This window comes from Meleagris gallopavo, chromosome 1 (assembly GCF_905368555.1).
Source record: "Meleagris gallopavo chromosome 1, MGAL_WU_HG_1.1, whole genome shotgun sequence".
Taxonomy (NCBI): Eukaryota; Metazoa; Chordata; class Aves; order Galliformes; family Phasianidae; genus Meleagris; species Meleagris gallopavo.
This window is the reverse complement of record NC_139404.1, coordinates 191,507,663-191,531,552: the sequence shown is the minus strand read 5'-3', so window position 1 is coordinate 191,531,552 and position 23,890 is coordinate 191,507,663. Positions and strand designations below refer to the sequence as shown.

General features: G+C 45.4%; 1 protein-coding gene across 2 annotated transcripts in view; it reads right to left on the bottom strand.

Moving 5' to 3' along the window:
- WNT11 (Wnt family member 11) overlaps positions 1-23,636 on the bottom strand; it is a 29,899-nt gene extending 6,263 nt beyond the window's left edge. The window contains exons 1-6 of one of the 2 annotated variants that reach the window (XM_085216503.1): positions 23,394-23,636; positions 20,032-20,230; positions 9,731-9,966; positions 9,109-9,222; positions 8,945-9,024; positions 7,284-7,576 (exon numbers count right to left, since the gene is read on the bottom strand). In XM_085216503.1, coding sequence (XP_085072629.1) covers positions 7,284-7,576; positions 8,945-9,024; positions 9,109-9,222; positions 9,731-9,966; positions 20,032-20,114 — 806 coding nt within the window. In that variant the 5' untranslated portion in view covers positions 20,115-20,230; positions 23,394-23,636. Of the gene's footprint in view, positions 1-7,283; positions 7,577-8,944; positions 9,223-9,730; positions 9,967-20,031; positions 20,231-23,393 lie in introns of both variants that reach the window. The other variant, XM_085216502.1, reaches the window with a different exon arrangement.
- Between the last annotated feature and the right edge of the window lie 254 nt (positions 23,637-23,890).

Sequence of the window (23,890 nt, the reverse complement as noted above, 5' to 3'; positions counted from 1 at the left end):
GTTTAGAGAGAAAAAAAAAAATCAGACCACTTTCTGGAGTCTGTCCCCTCATACTTCCCCAACATCTGGGCTGCTAAATTTGGGATGATGATCCTGCTTAACCTCATGGTGTCCCCTTGGGCACGATTTGTCTCATCCCTGTCTGACCTCAGGGAAACCACCTGTCTCCATGAACTCCAGCAGCCACAACTCCCAGAAGATACTACTGCTGAGTAAAGAAATTCTTTCTATTTTTTCTCATTTAGATCAAATTTCTTGTCATTTCTCTAGTGCCCCTTGCTCCAGTAATGTCATGCTGCACAGCAGTACATAAAAGAAAAATAGCTGGAGTCCCCCAGGAAGTATGTAAAACAATGGGCATAGCTAAAAATACATCAAAGTGCACAACTGCATGTCAGATTTTAAGGGCAGGATCTTAACTACTTTTAAATTGCTCTCTCAGCCATGGGGAATATCTGGAGACTGACACTGAACAACTGTACAAAAGAGAGTTATCAATACTTCATGTCAGCAAGGGGATATCAAGGGAGATCCTGGAACCAGCCTGTATTTTCATTAAAGAAGGGAGAGTAAACTTACAAACTTGTGGATAATGCTGGGGAGAAGGGAGTTGAGAGCATTTCTGAGAGTGGATTAAAATGCAAAGCAAGCAATGCATTCTGAGCAAGATCCAGATAAATGCGGGAATGTTCTCAGGAGAGGCAGAGCAGCAGAGAGAAGCAGTTCAGAAAGCAGAAAGGGTTGAGGGAACTGGCTTAGGGGAGTGTGTAAGAAAAGCTGTCTTCCCACCTAGAGAGGATCATTACAAAAAAAGAGAGAACAACTTTTGTTTATATGAAGAGAAAAAGACAATCGGTCTAATTTGGAAAGAAAAAAGGGAAAATGAAAGGAAAAAGAAAAAGGAAAAAAACAAATAGAAAAAGAAGGGGGAAAAGAAAGGAAATTCAGATTAAGTCAAACATAACTCAGAGGACAGTAACGCCTGGAACAGGTTGTTTGCAGAAAATGGTTTTAAGAGAAGTGATAAACAACAGTGATGGACCAGGTATTCTCTGTTCAAACTCACTATATGGAAAGTCATTCCCGCTGTCCTCTAATCTCAACACTGGTTTGATGGGGACTAAATATGGTAGGAGAACTGGTTTATTTTTTCCACCTTAATTCACTATCCACTGCAATTTTACAATGAGTAAATTAATGATTAGCAAATATTTTCAGGTCAAATCCAGGTTTCTCAAATCTTCCCTGAGATTTAAATGAGAAAAAGCCCAAGAAACTACAGATGACCCAAACTACAGCTGGCCCAGCTACTGAAATTGGTGCCAACTATGAGCACACTGCCTTGGAAAGATGGAAAGAGCAAGCAAAAGGAAAAGAAAGATATTTTTCTGAATTTCCTTCAGTGTAAACTTTTGGGACACCCACAGAAGAATAGTTCATTATTTCTCAGTCATTATAGATGTCAGGAGGAAATTCTTCATGCAAAACGTGGTGAGGTGCTGGCACAGGCTGCCTGGAGAAGCAGTGGATACCCCATCCTTGGAGATGTTCGCGGCCAGGCTGGATGGGGCCCTGGGCAGACTGATCTGGTGCCTGATGTAGTGGTTGGCAACCCTGCCCATGGCAGGGAGTTGGAACATTATGATTCTTGAAGTTCCTTTCAACCCAAGCCATTCTATGATTCCATCATTATTTGTTGAGTGCCATGAACAAAAGGTGGCATCGGGGATAAGGGCTCCAAAATTATTAAATTGTCATATGAATTCTAACCAAGTTGAAGTTCATCATATTGTACCCTCATTGCGTGACAGAAACCCAAGAAGGTTGTCATGGACACCAAACATCAAATGTTGTTGTCTTCCCATAACTACCACTTGTCCCCCTCTAAATACGGGTGATACTGTAAAGAAATTTCATTGACCCCATAATCACACAAGGTGAAGGACATTTCCCATGCAAGCAGACGAGAAGCAGGATAGTAGGACACAAATGGGATCAAAGCAAAGGGCTCTCATTAAACACTGAATATCAGTGGGTCCATTTCTGTTCTGATCTGGAGTCCTCAGTACAGAAGAGACATGGACCTGTTGGAGAATGTCCAGAGGAGGGCCACAAAAATGATCCAAAGGATGGAAAGGTTGAGAGAGTTGGGGCTGTGCAGCCTGGAGAAGAGAAGGCTCCAGGGAGACCTCAGAGTGACCTTCCAGTATCTAAAGGGAGGCTATAAGAAAGAAGGAGACTGATTCTTTAGCAGGGTCTGATGAGATAGGACAAGGGGAAACGGTTTCAAACTAGAACAGGAGAGATTTAGACTGGATATAAGGAAGAAGTTTTTTTTACAGTGAAGGTACTGAAGGACTGGCACAGGCTGTCCAGAAAGGTGCTTTCCTCATCCCTGGAGACACCCAAGGTCAGGCTGGATGGGTCTCTGAGCACCTGATTGAGCTGCAAGTGATCCTTTTCACTGCAGGGGATTTGTGCCAGATGCTCTCAACATGTCCCTTACAATTCAAACGACTCTATGATTCTTTCTTTGTAGCATTCAATGAAACTTGCTCGTTTGACCATCAAAATGTCACCAGCCACGAAGATTTTGTAGCCAAAACTTGTCACCACCAAGCAGCAGATGCATGGTCAATTAACTCCATGCACGTTCTTGTCCAACAAATCATATCAGCATAAGACACCTCAGGAGAGAGATAAAACTAATTTTATGTATTGCAAAATAAGAACAAATACATGGACAAGAAACAGCCACGAAAGGATGGCCATATTCATTGCCCAAGTGAGACAGCAAAGGAGTGGTGGCTGATTAGCCCTGCTTGGCTTCAAAACAACACTGCAACCCAGTTTCTGTTGTGCAAGGGAGCTCCTTCCCATCTTCAGCAAAGAGAGGGTAGTATTTGCATGTCTCCAAAGCAGCTTTGGGGAAGATCAGTAATAAACAACTCAGTAATCTCTTCAAGGCATCAGAAGCCAGAGGCCTTTGCCTGTATCGCAGAATTTCCCTTTCCTTGGATTCCTTATGGGACTTTAAACAGACTTTGAAATACGATACGTTTCACCCTACTGATACAGGAGGTTAATACTTTTGCTTCTTTTCTCACAACAGAGATCTCTATTTTATAATCTGCTATCCTTTATCTCCTGTTTGAAGCTGATAATGAATTTTTCAGTCTGGAGAAACTGAAAAATCTCATTAAAAGATGAGATACAGGGTGTTTTCTTCCAAGAAAGCTCTGAAATATATATGTTGTGTATATATATATATATATATAAATATATATATGTATTTAGAATCATAGAGTCATTAAGTTTGGAAAAGACGTTCAAGATCACCAACCCCAACTCCAATCCATCCCCACCATGCCCACTGACATGTCCCTCAGTGCCACATCTCCATGGTTCCTGAACACCTCCAGGGATGGTGACTCCACCACCTCCCTGTGCAAGCTGCGCCAATGCATTACCACTCTTTCTGAGAAGAAATATTTCCTAATATCCAAGCTTAATCTCCCCTCGTGCAATTTAAGGCCATTCTCTTTCATCTTAACCAACCTCTCATTCCACATGGTTAATTCATATCAAAAATCACATAATCCACATGCTACTCCACAGATTTGCTCCTGTAGATTTTTCTCCAGACAATTATTATTAGCTATGTAAGCATGATGGTGACAAACAAACCCGTGGAGTTTGGCTGCCATCAGTGAAGGCTGTGGCTGCAGCAAGCCAGTTGCAAAATTCAGCTCCTTAATCAGATTTTGAGCACTTCAAAGAGTGGTGAGGCTTCAAATCACAGGTCTGTGTTCAGCTGCCTGGCTTTGAAACCTGGATCCACTCCAACTGCTTGAAGGCATGTGGATTCCCAAACCATTTCTGATTTCAACATGAAACTAAGGAGGGCCAAAATGTCTTAGAAATCACTTCAGGCTTGTGCTGAATGAGGCTTTGAAAAAGCTTTCAGAGAAGAGTCCTGAAAGGCTTTGGAGTAGCCAGGTTTGCATTTTCTGAGTGGATTTTCACATAGTTCCACTACAAAGTAACTTGACTCCCTTTCCTGCCTGAAGTTAGCACAGTGAGTCCAAGCAATGTGAGGGATAATTATAGAGATGGAAGCGACCGATTAGATTATCCGTTCCACCCACCTACTAATGCAGGGTTGCTCCCTGGAGCATACAGAAACCAAGAATGAAAAAAGTGTTGCAGGTATATCAGGCCTTGTCCTGCTCCCAGCATTCTCCGAGCAAGATATGAACAGGCAGAAAAGAATTTTCCTCCTCGTGATGCAAGACAACTCACTTTTTGTAATGAAAATCTGAATGTTTTAAATACAATTGAAAGGTTATTAATGGGAACCTCGTCCTTCTACACCCCTTCAGAGAAAGAAAGTGGGGCTGGAAAGTGGTGAAGCTACCCAGACTGAGGTCTCCTGGAGCACAGTGAGAAGGGTCTGCACAACAGTGCCCTACAAGAAGCCACAGGACAAGAGCTCATGGCCATAAATTGCACCAGGGGAGGTTCAGGTTGGATATGATCAGGAAATATCTTTTGTCAGAAAGAGTGGTAATGCATTAGAACCGGCTGCCCAGGAAAGTGGTGCCCCTGGAGGTGTTCAAGAAAAGGGTGAATGTTGTACTGAGGGACGTGGCCTAGAGCATCACACGGTTGGGTTGATGGTTGGACTTGATGATCTTAGTGGTCTTTCCAACCTTAAGGATTCAATGATTCTGTTCTTGAACACAAAGAGGCCAAAGAGGGAATAGGCAAATGACAGAAAAAGAAAGAAAACAAACTCAGAGACCACTATTAAAATCCTTTTTTGATTACATTTGCTGTAAAAAAACCTTAAAAATTGGCCTAGAAGAAAAGCAGGATTTCTCCCCAAAGCCTTTGATGTGAACAAGGATCAAATGTTAAGATGCTCTGGGACTTCGCTTATAGAGTGAAAACCTCTTTGGGCTACTTCCAAACAAGCATTTTACACCACTTGGGGTAAGCGTGAGCCATGTATTTTTCCTGCTCTCTCCAACAGCTGCCCCTTTGTGCTCCTGCTTCCTTGTCCCTGTCACCAAGCACTATCTCTGCCACTGGAACAGAGCCATCGTGTTTAAAACACATGAGATGTCCTCTCTGTGAGAGACCAAAAAAAAAAAAAAAAAAAAAAAAAAACAAATCAGAGGAAAAAAGACATCCATGGAAGGAGAAGGAAGAAAAATGAGCCCATCTGCAAACGCATTATACTCATTTCATCTGATTTAATTAAGAGAAGGGGCTGCTATAACTGCCAGTTTTGAGACACTAGGTATCTTCTCAATCACACTGGATGTAACTACAGATGACCTTACAGCATGGCCCAAGAGATGACTACAACTCAACGTAGGTCTATCTCACCCTCCTCCCCTCTCACAGTCATCATCACCTTGCACATCCAACAATAAGGAGCACTTCTTGACAGGTGCCTTTTGAAAGTCATCCCCTCCTGCCTTAATATCTCGCTCCTCTAAGTCCTCACTCAGCCTCATTTCCTTGGATCCTTGCCTGGCAGGCTCACAATCTCTGTTCTCACCCTGCTCAGGATAAATGGACTCCTGCAATACGCATTTTCCTATCCTAAAGAAAAAAAAAAAGATCACTCAAGACCACAACATATTTTTCATCCCTCGCTGGGATAAGATGGCAAAATCTCCTGTAAAATGAAATTATAGGAAGCCGTGTCTTCCTTCACCTTTAAAAGGATTTCAGCTCACGGAAAATGTTTCACTTGGCAGATCTCTAATGAATTCAGCTTGTTTTTGACACAACCTGTTGATTTCACACAATTCCAAATTCCAGCTTCCAAATAACCTCCACAGTTTTTTCATTGCAAAACAGGGAGTTTCAACAAAGAGGTCATTTTAAAAACAAGAATTTGTCAAAATCCATACAAATCCATAGAAACTTTGCTTCTGCTCAAATGACGTTTTCTTTCAGACAACACTTTTAGCACATGCTTTCTTCCCCACAGCCCTCAATGACTCGTAAACATCTTCACTTGCTAATTACTGCTGCATGTTTGGGCTGGCAATGAACGTGCTGTTGTATTGTGGTCCTGCCACTGCCTTCCGTTCTAATGGAGGATACAAAGCTCTAAACATCAGAGATCAAAAAGGACATGCTTTATACAAGGTATCTCACTAACTTTCATCTTCACCTAGTCAACTCCAGATGCTGATATATACTCTACAGAATTGTGGTCCTAAAGAATTGCCAAAGGTTAACTTCCATAGTCTCCTAAGTATAAATTCCTACTAATCAAAGATAACTAAAAAGGTTTAATCTTTTGTGCATTGAGGTCATTTACTTCCTTTCTGTCATAGTAAAACCTTCACTACATTCAATGCACAATGGAAAGACCAATTATATTGAAAGGAAGATGCCCTACAAGAGAGCACTTGCATGCACCTTGCAACATGACAGCACAACGAGGTAGCACAAAGAGTATAGAATAATGATGGGAACTCTCTGAAAAAAAAGCCAAGTCAGCAGATAGCAGTGAATGAGCCATCCTAAAATCCAGCCATTACATTCCCTGAACAGAAGTCCTGAAAATCCTGCAAAATTCTGGATACACACAGCTGTTTGGCTGTCGGAGGGTCTAGTGTCCACCTGTGAAACTGATTTGTCATAGAGGGAGTTCCACAAATCATGAGAAAAGACATGCATGTCTGCTTCCTGGCACAGCACTGTGCCCACTGAAGGCTTGAGTGTGATGACTTTAAATCACCAATATTAATGGAATGAAGTCATAACTCTTCATAGACATGAGCAATCCAATCATACATAGTTTCTTAAAAGCCAGCAGAAGAAAAATCCTCAAGATCCATCCTTGTGGGTGATGGGGATTTTTAAGGCTGCCTGGAAGCACCCATCCTATTTGGGTTAACTCTTGCCTTACTTGCCTAAAAGTAGAGTAACAACTCATCAGATGAGCAATGATTGTAAGAGGAACTCAATACCATCAATATCATCTGCTTGATCATTGTACCTGTGGAGATGAGCAGCCTATATGGTTTTCCTAGGGTATTTCAAAGATATTTTGTGCCTACCTCTATAATGCAAGGGACCTACAGCTCCATCTTAGCCACAACCACCACTGAGAGTCTTGGGCATCTCTGTACTGCACTGATCATCAGAGATAATTTTTGCCTGTGCATGTATGCTATCCCCACAATGATTTGCCTGTTATTCATACACAATCCCCTCTGCCTCTTCTTAGGGGCACAGAGTGCAAAAACCCTCACCTGTCCTGGGTCCCATGTGACCCCACTTTCTCATTCTTCATGCAGAAATCAGGCGAGCTCTGCAGGTAAATCAGCTCTGTCTCCTTAACCGGTCTGATATCAATATCCTTTGGCACGAGGTATTTGCGTGTGCCCATGGGCCGATGAACGACCTTGGTGGCTGACAAATACTTGTTTTTGAGGTCCAGTGCAATGTCTCGCAGCTCTTGAAGGCCTTTCCAACAGGTCTTGATAGAGCATGACCCAGAAACTCCATGGCACTTACATTTCATTTCAAGAGAGGCTTTCAAGACCTGCAAAAAGGAATGCAGGAGTTAGGAAATGTCCTGCTCTTAAGTCCAAACATCCCAGAAGCTTACTAAATAAGACTGTTTCTTAATGGAGACTGCTATAGAAAAGGCCTGCTGCTCTGATTTCTGCACGGTTGTGCTTGAGCAGCTACTTGCAAAGGGAATGAAATCCCACAGCCCCTTAGTGATCACTATTAGCCCAGGACTGCTCTCAGCAGGACACATTTCCAGCCAGCAGACAGAAGAATATGTTGAATTATGATCAGATATCTACATAGGGCTGCATTTAAACTCTCTAAATTAGGATCTGAAAATCAAAGCAATTCATAAATAGATTCTTAATGCGCATGTCTGCCTGCAACATATTTAGGCATTGGGTAACAGATGTCAAGGCACTGATGAATTCGAAGCACCCACACCCTGCCTTTCTGCTGAGCATGGGGCCAGCAGAGCCTTTTACTTCAGTTCTGCTCTGGTCTGATAGGATATAGCAGTGAATCCACCAGCCATGACAACACTGCATCCCAAGTGAAAATTTGCCCATTGCAATTCAAACAAAAACTCAAGACACAGCAATAATAATAATAAGATAGTGTGGGATGCAGGGAACCATAAAGAAAAACACCCAGAGGAGGTGAGTTTGATAGGGTTTTGCTCTGGAAAGGTAAGTTCAGCCCATAGCTACACAGAAAGCTGCCAATGAGCTCAGTATGCTCCAAGTTTTGCCCTAGAAGGACAAGTCATGCAATAGAAGGGAACTGCTGAAGCCTTTATAGCTCCCCACCCCAATTTCTCAAGCTGCATGAAGGGCTGCGGTGGGGATTTGCTCCTTGGGGCATGCCAAGCAGCATGCACAGTGTTACCCCTCCATTGGCACAGCCACTGAATGCAAGCTGTTAAGAGCGGCTTCTGCCAGATAGGAGAGTAATCACTAGCAAAGCAGTTTGAGAAGGAACACATCAGCCCTCCTGGCTGCAGAGATGGCTGGGAGGCAGCTGCTGCTGGACACGTCTGGCAGATGGTAATCCTCTGTGCTTACACAGCACTTCATGTGTGCAATGCCCTTGGCAGAGCACCACGAGACCCATCCCCACCACACCTCCTGGGGTAAGCAAGCCGCAGCCATCCTTGGCTGTGGAAGGTGTGGCAATGACACATCCCACCCACGGTTCTAGAGGGCTGGAATTAGCATTTAGGGCCTCCTGAGGTCCAGCATGACTGATAGCCACAGTCTTCAGCAGGCCAAAGGATTTGAGAGCAGTCAGGGAGAGACCTGCTCCTTTCGCTTGCTGATAGAGACACTGAACCTCACAGAGCGACCGACCACTAAAGAGGACTGTACAAGTACAATAACTCTTGTGGATTTGTTACCTGTCTCCCTACTTCACTGTTGTGCAGATGCATCAGTTTATTGGCTTGTGATCCTGATTTTTTCATCTTCATGGGAGCATCTGAAAATTTGGACCCCATGATAAGACCATAGTTGAGGTTGTCTGCACATCCTCCCCATCGATACCCAGGTCCAGGTGTCTCACCTGGGATGGGACCACAGGAACAGCCAGGGAGGTCCCCGGTGGTGCAGGCTCTGGCAATGGTATGGCTGATAGCAGCAGCAGAAAGGGCATACACAAATGCTGACTCCCTTGTACCTGCAAGAGATAAGAAACTCCAACTCAGGCTCTTGGGATGGCTAAGTATTCCCCAAAAAGAGACCTACATAATCTCTGCCTCACAGAATGGCAAACACACTGCCTCCTTGCAGCTGAGACCTCTACAGGACAGGCTTGGAGAAAATCTCCAACGAGAGCTCTTCATCGTGTGAGACAACATCCAATTTCAGGTTGCTCAGAGAAGCTGTGGGTGCCCATTCCATGGAGGCCTTCAAGGCCAGATTGGTTGGGATCCTGGGCAGCCTGACCTGGTGGGTGGCAACTAAACGATTTTTGAGATCTCTTCCAACCCAAGCCATTCTATGATTCTATGATCTTAGCAGGGGAAAAAGGTACATGGGGTCGTGCAACTTGTCTACTGTGGTATGATCTGCTTTTGGAGCATGAGGAGGAATCATAGACACACAGAATGGCTGAGGTTGGAAGAGACCTCCGGGTACATCTTCTCCAACCTCTGCTCCCCACCCAAGGCAGCAGTGCTGTTTACCTCTCTCTAAGTCCAGCAGGTAGTTAGGAGCCAGCTCGATGGAAGAGCAATTCCACCGCATGTCTGAGAAAGTTTTGCGGCAGGTCTTTATCACTTCCCGTGCCGCCTGGATGATGGTCTGCATCAGCTCCAGGTTGCTGCGGCACAATTGCACCTGGGAAACCACCAGGCCTTCTAGCTGCTTGCAGTGCTGGGTTTGATTCAGGGCCAAAGCCGAAGGAGTCTTGGACAGAGCTCTGAGGAGACAAGCACATGCAAAAAAAAGGCATTAGAACCCACAAAAAGTCAGTCTTCGTATCAGTATTAATTTCTTGACTACCGCCAACCCAGCAAACGCCTTGGCCTGTGTTCAGCTGACCTAATATTAGCTACATGCAAATTACATGCCTAGTTTAAGCTGATGAGAGAGATGGGAAACTATTCAGTCTCATTTATCTCATCTAAGGTAAATGTTGAAGATGAGTGGGACAATTCACCATTAAACCTGTGTGTTTCTCCTATCATCGAGAGGAGCCAGAACAAATCTCCTGGGGTGAATGCCAAGTCGACTGATTGTGTAAATCCTTATGGGAAGGTTTTGTTTTTCTTTCTTTCTTTTTTTTTTTTTTTGCAGAAGAATGAAGAGGACAGACCTCCCAGCAGGTGAAAAACAACCTGTTGGATCCATGATAATGGAAAGTTGGGTCCTCCATGACTGTGGTATTCAGAAAAAAAAAAAAGAGTGAGGTTGGTTTTATCAGTGATTTGCATTTAGCATCTGTCTCACACAATCTTTAAGGATTATACTAAATGTCATGTGATTAATAATAGAGAAAGTCCCCTGCAAGATCTAGGGAAAAGCCACCAAGTTTGCAAAACAGATGCTTTCCCATGGAGTTAATGCCAAGGGCCTTCACCAATTCCATCACTGTTGCACTTAGATATCTAAGTCTGTTTCTCTAGTCTCTGAAGATTTAGTGCAGAAGCACAATGCAAATTTGTGCAAAGAGGCTATCATGGTCAAAACTTAGGAAGAATCCACCAGAACCAGAATGCAAGTTACCATGGAAGAAGTCAGCAATACCATAGAGCCCCATTGGTTCTTGCAGTATGCAGTGTTTCACACTCCAGGTTAAAAAAAAAAAAAAGAAAAAAACAAATGGTGCCATGCCTCAGAGCATGCTGTGCTATTATTTCTCAAGCACCCAAAATGATCAGCAGAAGTCTGGTGTGTAACTCTCTTTGTATCTTTATGACCTGCTTAGAGCAGTCATAAATGTTATTCATTCCCATAAAACAACTTTCTAGCTGGCTGCATCAGTACCTGGCATGTGATCCTGGCAACACAACTGCTTTAACACATATTTCCTTCTCTCCTTGTTAAATGTTGCCTTTCAGTTTCATCCTAAGCCATCTTGGTTAGTTTGGCATATTAGCAGACACATTTCTGGGCATATTTTACTTTATTGCTGTAACATCCACGTCCTTCAGAAGTTAAATGAGATGGAAATGGAGCTAAAAATGAGCCCTAACCAGGATCAGGGATATTAGCTCTGATCTCCAGCTTTCAGGAAAACACATCTATATTCCACCAACTACCTCAAGGTTGGCTCAAACCAGCTGCTGTGTATGTTGGAGCTCTCCCCGGGCTGTGCATAACTGCTAACCCCAACTCCTCCGTGAGTGGGAAAAAGCTAAAATCCTTGCTAGGGCTGAGCAGGTCTGCGCTGACAAATTCCCAGTCGACTGGAATTTGGCATTTCTGGTGCTGGATAATCAGTGGCAAACTTGGAAGGGAAACCACCACTCTGCTAGCAATGTAAATATATACATCATACAGATATTTAGAGAGCTTCATTAAATATACAGAGAACAAAAGTTTTGGACAAGGGGAAGAAGTGAGTAGAGTATTTAATTGTCGGAAGTTCTGCACCCAGTGCTCAGTGAACTCAGACGTATCATGCTCTTGAAGGCAGAGAGCATAGGTCTTGGAACAGTACCAATGCCATCTGACTGCAAACCTCCATGGTGAGGGCTTCATGTTAGTCCTCCAGGGTCCTTCTTTAACCCATGGAGCTCCTAAAAGATAATCAGCTGATGCACATTGGAGATCTATAGCAGGATAATTACAGAATCATAGAATAGCTTAGGATAGATGGGACCGTAAAGATCATTGAGCTCCATCCACTCTAGGGTTGCCAACCACTAGAACAGGCTGCCCAGTATCCCATCCAACCTGGCCTTGAATGTCTCCAGGGATGGGGCATCCACAGCCTCTCTGGGCAGCCAGTATCAGTGATGCTAAGGTAACTCATGCTCTGAAAAGTGCTCTTTCTGCACTAGCTGTAGGGGGAACTTAGGCATCAAGCTTGGATGCAGCCATCTATAAGCATAGAGATGGGTGAGATGAATCCAACCGCCAGCACCTGGCGCCAGAAATCTGTGAAAGTTTATTCCAGAAAACCTCTCAGGAATGGGCTTAAATGACAATCAGGCAAGAGATTGAAGCTGCTCCTTGAATAAAAGTCATAAATACAACTTGGATTGTCCCTTGTGGCCCTAGCTGCTCCTCAAGAAGGATGCATGTACCTCATAGGTCCTGCACCATATCTTCTACATCTGTATGGAAGTCTTGAGTGTCTTTAAAGGACTTGGTGGTGGATGCAATGGTGGTGATGTGCTGATAGTTGGACTAGACCATCTTAATGGACATTTCCAACCTCAACGATTCTATGATTCTATGATTTGGAAGCCTTTATTGATGCACCTGCATCTCACCATTACAGACAAATCAAATAGCAGAAATAACCACCTTTGAGTTGGAATGAATGATGAACACAGACTGAAGCTCATACTGGTTGTGAAGAAATGGGACTAAAAAGGTACAAAGAGTTTGCTGTAGCACTGCATTATTACCAAAGGCCTGAAATTATCACCATTAGAGAATGAGATGTATAACATGACGAGAAAGAAATGTGCTTTATAGAAGAGGGGAAAAGATCTGCCAGAAGGTCAACAGAGGAAATGCTGCAGCCCCTTTGGGAAGAATTCAGTAAATGGCAGTAATGGCTGTTTCTTGTCAAATGAGCCAAGCTCCAGGGACTCCGCCAAGAATAAAAAAGTAAGATGCAGGAAGGTGTTTTCTGAACATCTCCCAGGCCTGAACTTCATGCCTTTGCTTGTGAGAACCTATAATTGGAAACATCTCCAAGCGTCGGGAGGAAAAAGTAAAGGGTAATGGGGATGGAAAAGAAAACTCAGTTATTGGAGTCACTTGCTGAGACCAAAAAGCACATTTATAAATCACAGATCAGGAATGTGAGAGGCCTATTAGGTCATCCAGCCCATGCTCTGACAGCACAGGTTTACTCAGTCTCTGTCTTACATTGTCTTCCCCCATCCCCTGTTTTGCTTTAAATCCCCCTTTAGAAAGGTAGCAGCCCTCCCTGCTCCCCAAATTCTGACAGCACCATGGAGTGTCTTCCACAATCTGCAAAGGATACTATTGGAGAGCAAAGCCCATTTTTGGGTGGCAGAAATGAAATCTGGTGTTGATGGTGGGTCTCTACCTGCTAAGGCCAGAGGCACTGGTAGCCCCAATAAAGGAGCCCCAGTGGGTGTAGTTAGCAGGACAGCCTTTACTCTTCAGTATAGGAAAAAATCCCAGAAGAAAACATTTCTTTGAACTCCAGTATTTCATCTGAGAAGCAGCCCAGAGGAATTTTACCTGCTGCCATCCCATAAATGCTCCTTTTCACAATTTCCTCCTGCTAACATCATACTCCCCTCCCCTGACTCTTCTCCATCCTTCATTCTCCAGAAAGGTGAGGACAACTGAGGGGAGGCTGATGGTTTTTTTTTTTTTTTAAATATAAATATATACATATTTGACCCATCCCTTTAAATAAACAGGCTCCAAACCAAACATCTCCTGCTTTATATATAGCATAGCAGGGCTTTCAGTTGACGTTATGGATACTGACAGAAAACCATAAAGGTAATTACAGAGGAAATATGATGCATGGATGGATCATGACTTTCGTTTACTCTCCTAATTATCTCAGGCAGTTAATAAATTCATTTGAAAACATGAATGCTTTACAGTGTTGGGTCCTTTGAGAAGTATAGGTTCAGTGCTGGGCTGCCTGAGAAGACTATTCATAGAAGCATCATGCATGAGCAGAGATACTCATGAAAGCCATACACAATTAGCTTTGTAAGGATAAAGGGGCACACAGGATCCTGTTCCTGGCCCACTTGTAGGGAAATTTTTTTTTAAAAATTGAGCAGTGAAGCACTGGCACCTTTTAAATTGCCCTGATAGAGTGAAAGGATCTCTCTTTCTATACAAGCACCCCTCTCCACGTCCTCCCTTGTGTGATACGACCCAAGGAGGTGTGATACAACCCAAGGAGCTGTCACAGAAGGACCACTGGTGAAACCAAGATCTTCTGCTCCAAAAGATTTGTTTTACTTTCTGAGAATGCACTTTCAATCTTATGCTGATTGTTAAACTCTTTAATCTGCCAGAGATTTGGGGTAGAGCAAAAAAGATTTAGGCAAAATTCTATTACTTGAAGAGTAAACTTAAACGAAGAGAAGTAGTGATTTTTTGTGTGTGTTTATGTTAGACTTTATTTAAGGGTTTTAATCTGTAGGAGCTTCATTTTCTCAAGTGAAAAGGGCTGGCAGGACCATTATGAAGATTCCATCTGAGGCAGCCTGTGCTCCCACCACCCGACCCTGCTCTTCTGCTATTTGAGAAGGACTTGGGATGCTGAGGAGCATCATCAGCCCTGACCTGGGGACCACAGGTGCAAGTGGGTAAGCAAGTATTCAAAGCTTTCTCAAAGCAAGAAATGGGATTTCTATAGAAAAATAAAGAGGGGGGAAAGAAAGAAGGAGGAAAGAAGAAAAAAATAAGGAAAGAAAGATGGGGAAAGGGAGAAAGGGACAAAAGGGGAAAGAAGAAGAAAGAGAAGGAGAGAAGAAGAGAGGGAACAAGGAAAGAGGGAAGGAAAGAGAGAGGGAAATAGGGAAAAAGAAAATGAGAGAAAGAGGGAAAGAGGGTAAGAGAAAGGGAAGAGGAGAAGAAAGAGAAAGAAAGTATGAAAGAAGAAAAGAAAGAAGGAAAAAAAGAAAGAAAGATGAAAAGAAAGGAAGGGAGGAAAGGAAGGAAGGGAGGAGATGAGTAAAAGAAAGGAAGAAAGAAAGGGAGGAAGGAAGGAAGGAAGGAAGGAAGGAAGGAAGGAAGGAAGGAAGGAAGGAAGGAAGGAAGGAAGGAAGGAAGAAGAGGAAAAGGAGAAGAGGAAGAGAGAGGAAGAGAGAAAGAGAGAGAAAGAGAGAAAGAGAGAAGAAGAAAGAAAGAAAGAAAGAAAGAAGAAAGAAAGAAAGAAAGAAAGAAAGAGAAAGAAAGAAAGAAAGAAGAAGAAAGAAGAGAAAGAAGAGAGAAGAGAAAGAAAGAAAAAGAAGAAGGAAGGAAGGAAGGAAGGAAGGAAGGAAGAAGAAGGAAGGAAGGAAGGAAGGAAGGAAGGAAGGAAGGAAGAAGAGGAAGGAAGGAAGAAAGAAAGAAAGAGAAGAAAGAAAGAAAGAAAGAAAGAAAGAAAGAAAGAAAGAAAGAAAGAAAGAAAGAAAGAAAGAAAGAAAGCAAGCTGAGGAGAAAGGCAGAGAGGAGAAAGGGAAAAAAATCCCTAAAGCAAAAGCTTAAAATAAGAGTTTTTCAGATACGGTGCCAAATCCAGCGCTGGCAGTAGTGGGCACAAGGCCATTGACTTCCAGCCCAAGCTCGACTGAAGTCGATGCCAGTGGTGAATTGGCTGCCCCAGCGCCGGAGGAAGGCCGTGGAGCTTTGTCAAATTTTCCCGAGCTGCCTATAGAGCTCTCCCTCACCCCCAGCCCACTCCCCTCCTGCTGTCCCCATCCTGCAGTCCTTTCACGGCAGCTCATCTAGCAGCTCCTGTGCCAGGCAGACAGCCCCTCGCCGGCGCCCATGCCCCACTGTCCCAGCTGCCTCCCTCCTTGTCCAAAGTGGAGAAGCAGGCACTGCTGGGAAGCACAAAATCTTTCCATTTTCTCCCCAATTTAAGAAAAAAAAAAAAAGAAAAAAAAAAAAACAAGAGAAAGCACGCTGCTGGCTCCAGAAAGGTCTTGGTTCTCATGCCTGGGAACAGTGCTCATGTCCCACTGTGAGGCATATAAGAAAGGACAGACTTTTCAGCAGTGTCTGCTCTGATAGGACTAGAGGAAATGGTTTCAAACTAGAAGAGGGGAGATTTAAATTGAATGTAAGGAAAGAGTTTTTGTGATAAGGGTGGTGAGGCACTGGCACAGGTTGCCCAGAGAGGTGGTGGGTGCCCCATCCCTGGAGACATTCATGGTCAGGCTGAATGGTGCTCTGAGCACCTGATGCAACTGGGTCTGTTCTTGAAGGGGAGTTCAACAGATGGATTTTAAGGGTCCCTTCCAAGTCAAAAGAATTATGTGATTCAATGATTTCATGTCCAAGAGGGACCAAGAGACCTTCCAAAGTGACCAAACTCCACCTAATGATGGCATTCCTAGAGCTGTAGCTCATGGTAATGGGCTGAACCTGCAGCCTCTTTGCAAACTATGCAAAAAAGCACACATTGCTTTCATCCTCTTGGCAACCATTCTTGCATTGAGGGTGACACTCAACACAGGGACAGTCTAACCTGTGCCCCAGTGTGTAGATAAGGAGATGCCACCTTCAAGCAGGTAGAAGTGCCTTGAAAGCAGCTCCATGCCTGGACATCACAACATCTGCAGTGTGCACATCTGGCTGCAGCTCCCTCTAGTGCTCATTTATTTTTCAGAATTATCCGAAAACATCACAGAATCACAGTATTGTAGGGGCTGGAAGGGACCTCTAGAGATCATCAAGTCCTTGGCCAAACCCAAGTCCCCTTAGGTCAGCTCATATGGTTGCAAAAGGAAGTGAGTAAGGTGACAGAGTTCCTTTAAGTGTTGGCCCTGAAGTATCTCAGGTTGGATATTAGGAAACACTTCTCAGAAAGAGTGGCAGAAGCTGCTCAGGGAGGTGGTGGAGTCACCATCCCAGGAGGTGTTCAAGAACCATAGAGATGTGGCACTGAGGGATGTGGTGACTGGGTACAGTGGGGGTCTTTTCTAACCTTAATGATTCTATGATCTCCCATTGAAAATGTTGGCTGTGTCTCCTTGGCTGCTGTGCTGCAAACCAAGCTCAGAGAATTACAGAGCCCTCCTCTAAGGCTAGGAATGGGCTTGCATGCAAAATTAAGACTAGAAGCTCACATGCACTGAACAGAAAGCCAGTCTGTCCACAGCAGCCCTGATCCTGCAAAGGTCTGTCAGTACTCTGACTTTACACCCAGGCAACATCCTGGAGCTTAGATGGAAGATGACAAAACACAGAGTTTCTCTGGGAGCAAGGGCAGGTTTATGGGATGCTGAGCACCCACACACCATCCTGGGTGCTTGGTGTTGCATGTCTCCATGGCAGGGAAGGGCACAGTGCCGATTTGCAGCAGCTGGGGATCTGGACCACAGGCCTTGTAAAAATAAGCCAAATAAAATAAAACAAATAGCTCCATTTTACATTCTCCCCACTTCTACTAATTTACAGGGAATATTCGTGTTACAGGGAAGTCCTAAATGGCTGAGAAGAGTGTTTTTCTTCCCCACCTCCCCCTGCAATTACATCACACGCTGAATCAAAATTGAATTTCCTATCGCCCTCCCTATCAGTCGCTCTCTCTTCCTCCAACTTGCAGACCCGGCCCGCCAAGCTTTCTGCCCCAACCCCTTCCAAGCCTGTAAACATCTGGCAGAAACCACCTCCTTATCTCCTTCCCCGCCATCCTCATTCCTCTTTGAAGCTCGCTCCTGGCACTGTGCCTACAACAACGTTGCGATGGGCAGACCGCAGAGACGAGCCTGCGACCGAAAATGCTGCCTCGTGCTTTCCTCTCATCCCTTTCCCTCTCCATCCAAGAGCGTGAGCTCAGCTATGCCATTTATAGAGATGGTCTCTGAGCCCCGAGGTTGGCAGCAGCCTGCATCTGGCACCGCTGCAGCGGTAGAAAAGGAGCGATGGATGGGGGAAGAAGTTGGCCAGTGGCTCTGTAGAAAAACAAGGGTGGGGAAAGGAGGAGAAGCTGCGAATTAAAAAAAATATTAAAAAAAAAAATCTCATTTCGTTGTGAAATCCCAGCTGGTGGTGTCCTCATTGTACCAAGTGCCCTGGGACAGGGAGTGCAGTCCTCTGCCAGGTTACAAGCAGGTGCAAGAGGAGCCTGGCGGCACATCTGGATTCGATTCATGCTTTGGATGCCATTTTAATCCCAGCTTTCATCTTCTCCACTCGTTTTTCAACAAGGGGATGTGTCTGCTGGAAAGTGGAGGAGTGGCAACCACAGTGTCTTTCCCCCAGATGCCTCCTTGTTCCCAAAAGAAACCCTTGCAGCCTAACTGCTTACTGGCTGAAAGATGCAAATAGCTTTACAGACCAAGCCCTGCCTCTCAGGGTTAAGAGGAGATGCCTACCTTATGCCAGGTGCCGGGGGCAGACTCATTAGCAGGGTCTGTTGTGATAAGACAAGGGGAAATGGTTTCAAACTAGAATAGAGACACCCAAGGTCAGGCTGGATGGGCTCTGAGCACCTGATGGAGCTGTGGGTGTCCCTGGCTCACTGCAACGGGGTTGGACTAGGGACTAGGGTCCCTTCAACTCAAACAATTCTATGATATTATGATATATGCAAAGCTAAGAACCTAAATACTTGGAGTTGGGCTTTGAGACTTAGCCGTGGTGCCTGCTACAGTGTAGAAAGACAAGATGGTGAAAAGCAAATCAGATCTTCATACCTTCTACTTCCTCACAGTATGGAGAGAGAGCACAAAAGATGCCCTAATGCAGGCAGTCAGACTTCCCACCTGACCATGTGCATTTAAACACCCTATGGAAGGATTCACCCTGCTTCTCTTCATGCATGTAAAAGGTGGATGTGTGGTCTCAAACAGCTCCCCGCATTCCATGACATGTCCAGAGAGCATCTCCTGATGCTTGTGTTTGATGTCTATCCTTAGAGTAGGCATCTGCTAAGTCCTTTCCCTGCTGGCTGCACGCAGGGCAGTGAATGCACTGACTCCAAAACATCTAATTTAAGAGTAAGAAAGTTGTCAAAGGAAGATGTGGGTGCCTCATCCATGTAGGCATTCAAGGACAGGCTAGATGGGGCCCTTGGCACCCTGTTCAAGTGGGGGGCAAGCAGCCCACGGCAAGGGGTTGGAACTGGGTGGGCTTTAAGGTTCCTTCCAACCCAAACCATTCTGTGGTTCTATGACTGATTCTGTGTTTCAAAGAAAAAATCCCACCTTTTCAAAAGATGGTGAGGGGAAAGAAAGCCTCAAGTGGCAAAGGCTGGGTCAGAAGGATGGGAGTTTAACACAGCACAGGGTCTGTGGTGAAAGGAGGAGTAAAGCAGGAACCTCTTGTCCTAATTTCACTGCCTATCCCCAAGTTCCTCACCTAAACACACTGCATCCCACACAAGAGACTTTCCCTGGCATCTCATTTTATTGTGCCATTTACGGGAGATGCTCACTTGAGGTTAGCCCACATCCCGTTATTTACTTTGTGCGCAGCTTCAAACCAGAGCAGAAACAGAGGGCAGGAAACCAGATGGGTGCTGGAGGAGTTTGTTTGTTTGCTTTGCAGTAAGCAACTAATCGATCGCTTGCTTAAGCAAAGAAATGAGATAGCAATGTTTTCACTTTGTTTGCAGTGACATTACCTCAGAGGAAACTCGATCCAGACTTGACCACACTCCTTGGTATTTCTTCACCCTCCTCCCCCCTCCCCACTTCGTTTTTAACACCCTTCGCAAAATCCAAAGGTTAAAAGGTCCACCAAAAAAGCATGTTATCTGTCAAGCATCCCCTGTGGCTGGAGATTATCCCTACTGCCCTCCCTCCTGCTCTCAGCTCCTGCTCGCATGACCATTGGTCCCAGTGGGAGCTGGTAGGGGCTGACACTAGAAACTTCATAAGTGGCTCATGCGAGCATTCAAGTGTGTGCCTTTCCTCTGCTATCAATGAGGAGAAGAAAAAGCAAGCCTAAATCATGCATATTTTGCAAAGAAGATTGAGGCATGTTGTTAGCACAAGCCCCGAGTACACACACTTAAAATCAGTGAATGTCTGGAGAAGTGCAACACGCACTGCTCCTTAAATGGCTCAAATAACAGAGCTGCAGAACCGGGTAACAGAGCAGCAGTGACTACAAAGGTTCTAAAAATGCTGAGAGATAGCTGGGTACTTACATCCATTTTATCCCATAGCAAATCCCCGTCTGCAGAATCAAGGACAGAAAAGCAGCTAGAAAAAATTGCGGGCTCGGCTTCATTTTCTCCACCGTCCCCCACTTTCAGTAGGAAATCAGCTTCAAGAGGGGAAAATAGGAGGCTTCTGAATCTCCTGTGCGATGTATTTCCTTCAACCCCTGCGCTGGGGATGCACAACCTGGAAGGAGACAGAGCACGGAGCCACGGTTAGCTCTGAGGTTGGGTGAGTCGCCGTGAAAGAGATCTATTATCCAAATCGCAAAGGAGTGGTTTATGAATCACGATGAAGTTTGGATTATCCCCTCCCTCGCCAAGCCTTGATACAACCTTTCGAGGCAACAGACAGACAAAACGTATGGCTTGAATTACACCCTGAGTTATGGTCTGATTGTGTGTTTCCATTTAACCCTGCGTGCGGCAAGGCTTCATTCGCTGCTTGGCTTTATTTCCTCCTCTCTAAAAGGTTGGGGAAAAAAAAAAAAAAAAAGAGATAATTTTTAAGATGTGCTCAAATCTCACTCTCCATCTCTCCCTTCCTTCTCTCCAGAGTTTTTTTTCCTTTTACAAATTAAAAAAAAACTACATTTCCCAACCAACGCAGGTGCCCGTGCCCTGCAGATGTTTCAGGCTGATCCGTTGCAACAAATGCGTTCTGCTCTTTCCCTTCTGCTTTCCTTCTCACCTCATTAACTCTGCCTCTCACTTCTTCCAAGTCCTCGGGCACCTGGAGCTCACGGAGCGGCTTTATAAACACGCAGCCCCATCGCTGTAGAGCTGCCCGGAGGGAAAAAAAGCTCTCAGAGATTCCCCCCTCCCCTCCATTTTCTTCTTCACTCCAAACAAATAAACAAAGCAGCAAACAAACTCAAATTCTTACAAGGGTTCTCTCTATCTCTGGGGCATGACTTGTTTTAGCAGTGATATTAATAGCAGTAAATGGGTTTCCCTTCAGTTCTCCACTTCAGAAACTGCTCCAGGCTGTTCATTGTGGTCTTTGCGGTGGTTTCCAATGGCAAGCCCACCCCACAAGAAAGCCAACGACAAAACAAGCAGAAAAGCTTGCCTCTTGAAAAGTACTCACCGACATCCACAAGTCATAGGTTAGTTAAAGTAGAAAAGACCTCTAAGATCATCAAGTCCAACCCCAACCTACCCCACCATGCCCACTGACCATGTCTCTCAGTGCCACATCTCCATAGTTCTTGAACACCTTCACAGATGGTGACTCCACCACCTCCCTGTGCAGCCTGTGCCAATGCATCACCACCCTTTCAAAGTAGATATGGTTCCTAATATCTGATCTGAACCTCCCCTGGTACAACTTGAGACCATTACCTCTCATTCTACAGATGCAACTGCATCCCTCCCAACACCGTCTTTTCAAAGTTTTGGGATGAAGAACAATCAGCATTGGGGATCCCCTTTGCCACCCATTAACTTGGGTCAAATATGTCTCACCTGAGCTCCAGCTCTGGGTTTGTCCCCACTGTACCTTTCTGCCTTGGTGTCCCAATTACAGAAGCAATAGTGGAAGGAAGAAGGAATATCCCTGGGTGTTTGCTCTGCAATCTGAAATGTGCTTTTCTATTCTGGCTGCTATCACAACCTCAGTGTCTGCCTGATGTAAAGAGTTACTGGAGAAGTGTTGTTATTATAAAGGATTTTAATAACATCTGAGAGCGAGTTCCCATCTCCCTTGAAGTCCAAGACAAAACTCAAGAGGAGGCAGGATTTCATTGCCATAGGCTGTTTTCCTTTAATGCCCACTTGGATTTGGGTTTGATGCATCCACTGGAGGGGAAGGCAGCGCTGCCAGGAGCATCCAGACATACTTCTCAGCTCAGGGTATTGCTCTGTCTTTTCATCTCTGGAAGCTCTTTGCTTCCCTCCCCTCCACGAGCACACTGGAAACCTTCAACCCTTAATCCTGCCCATGCCTTTTAGTGTCCATTTAGATATTTCAGACCCCTTATCTCCTTCCCATGAATGGCTAAACGTTGAGAGTAAGCACACAGTTGAGGGTAAGACGTCTCAGACGGTCTCACTATCCAACATCTTAGTTCTGTGCATTGAAAAAAATCAGGTTTTTCATCAATCTATCTGTCTGTCTGTCTATCTATCTGTCTGTCTTTATTTACTTATTTTTCCCAAAGAGGAATAGAAATTATCCACCTCCCCATCCCAAGAGCTGCAAATTTTGCCCACGATTGCACCCCTGTTACTCGGGGAGGCAATAAACTCCTTTTTCCACTCGCTCCAGCACAGGTTACGTTTGCAAGAGGAATTTGCAAAGGGGAGGGAAGGAGGGAGACTCATTGGGGGCAGATGTGATGTTTACAGCTCTGCAGAGCTGTGGGTCACTGATCAAACTGGCAGCAAGTGGCCCGCGGTCTCCTCAAACCGGCGCCGTCTTTAACTCAGAGCTCCCTTTTCCTGACACCCCGGGGCTGTTTGCAGGCAGTCCTACTCTTGCATGCAGGAAAAGTTCCTTGCATGCAGCAAATGTTCCCATCTGACACCTCTGAGAGTGCAGCTCCAGGATGGGAATGAGGAATACGGACTATATATAAACATGTGAATATCCGTCTCACCTTTTCCCAACTTTCCCACTCAAGAAGGAAAGTCACCCAGCTGACTCTTATTTTAAGGGTATTTTATATGAAGGGTAACACATCTCCCAATGACCTGGAGAGAGGATGGGGAGAAGGGGGTGGTGTATCCCCCTTCATGCTTTCAGCCCTGTCTCTTGCAGCATCCAGCACTCCAATGTCCCTATACGCTTCTGCATCAACTCTCTCCCTTCTAGTCCCCTCTAGTCTTCCCTTTCCCTTACAGCTCCTGGGTGCCTGATCTCCCTTGTAACTGCTTGATCTCCCCTCTCTCTTGCAGCCTCCAGGTCTCTCCTCTTCAGCCCCTGGGTTTCACAACTTTCTACATCCTCTGGACCCCAACTCATCCTTTTGGGTCTCTTCTCTCCCTTTCAGCCTCCAGGTCTCCTTTTTCCCCTGCAGCCCCGGGTCTCCCCTTTCTCTCCCACCCTTCAATCCTCCCTTCTCCCTCTATTCCCCAACTCTCACTTCTCCCTCCGTTCTCCCCTCTCCTTTACATCCTCCAATTCTCTCCTCTCCCTCCATTCTCTCCTCTCTCCTCATCCTCCAGTTCTCCCTGCAACCTCCCTCCCGGGGCTCAGCTCCCTCTTACACCCTCCAAACCATCTCCTACCCTCACTCCACCACTCCTACCCTCAATCCGGGGACCACTGCCCCATCCCATACCGGAGGAAGGGGAGGGGGGGGGTGTCCCGTCAGCTCCTCACCCCAAAGCCCCCGATCTCCACTTACCTCCACCCGGGGCAGAGCGAGGGCTGAGTCCGGATCCCCTCTGCTTCGGCGGCCCCGCGGAGCCTCCTTATATGCGGTCCCCGCGGCTTTGATACGTGATGTCAGCCCGGATTAGCATAACAAAGGGCTCGGCCGGGAGCTCTCCGCGCCCCGCGCATCCCCCGCGGGTCGGAGCGGTGCTCCGCGGGGCTCCGCGCCCGCAGCGATGCGCAGAGGGGAGGAGGGGAAGGGGAGGACCTCTCTCCCCCCCCCATATTGAGCCCTCCCTTCGGAGCTGCCCCCGCTGCCTCCGGGGAGGGCAGAGTGCCACGAGGTTGGCTCGTTTTAATGAGCAGTTAATGATTAGCAAGAAAAAAAAAAAAAAAAAAGTTAAAAAAAAAAAAGCGAAAAATGCTATTTTCACCGGAAAACTTTGAAGCGCGGTCTCTCCGGAGGATAATCAGCGTTCGCTGGCTGCCCGGCTGAAGGACAAAGATACTTTTCAGGCACGGGGCTGT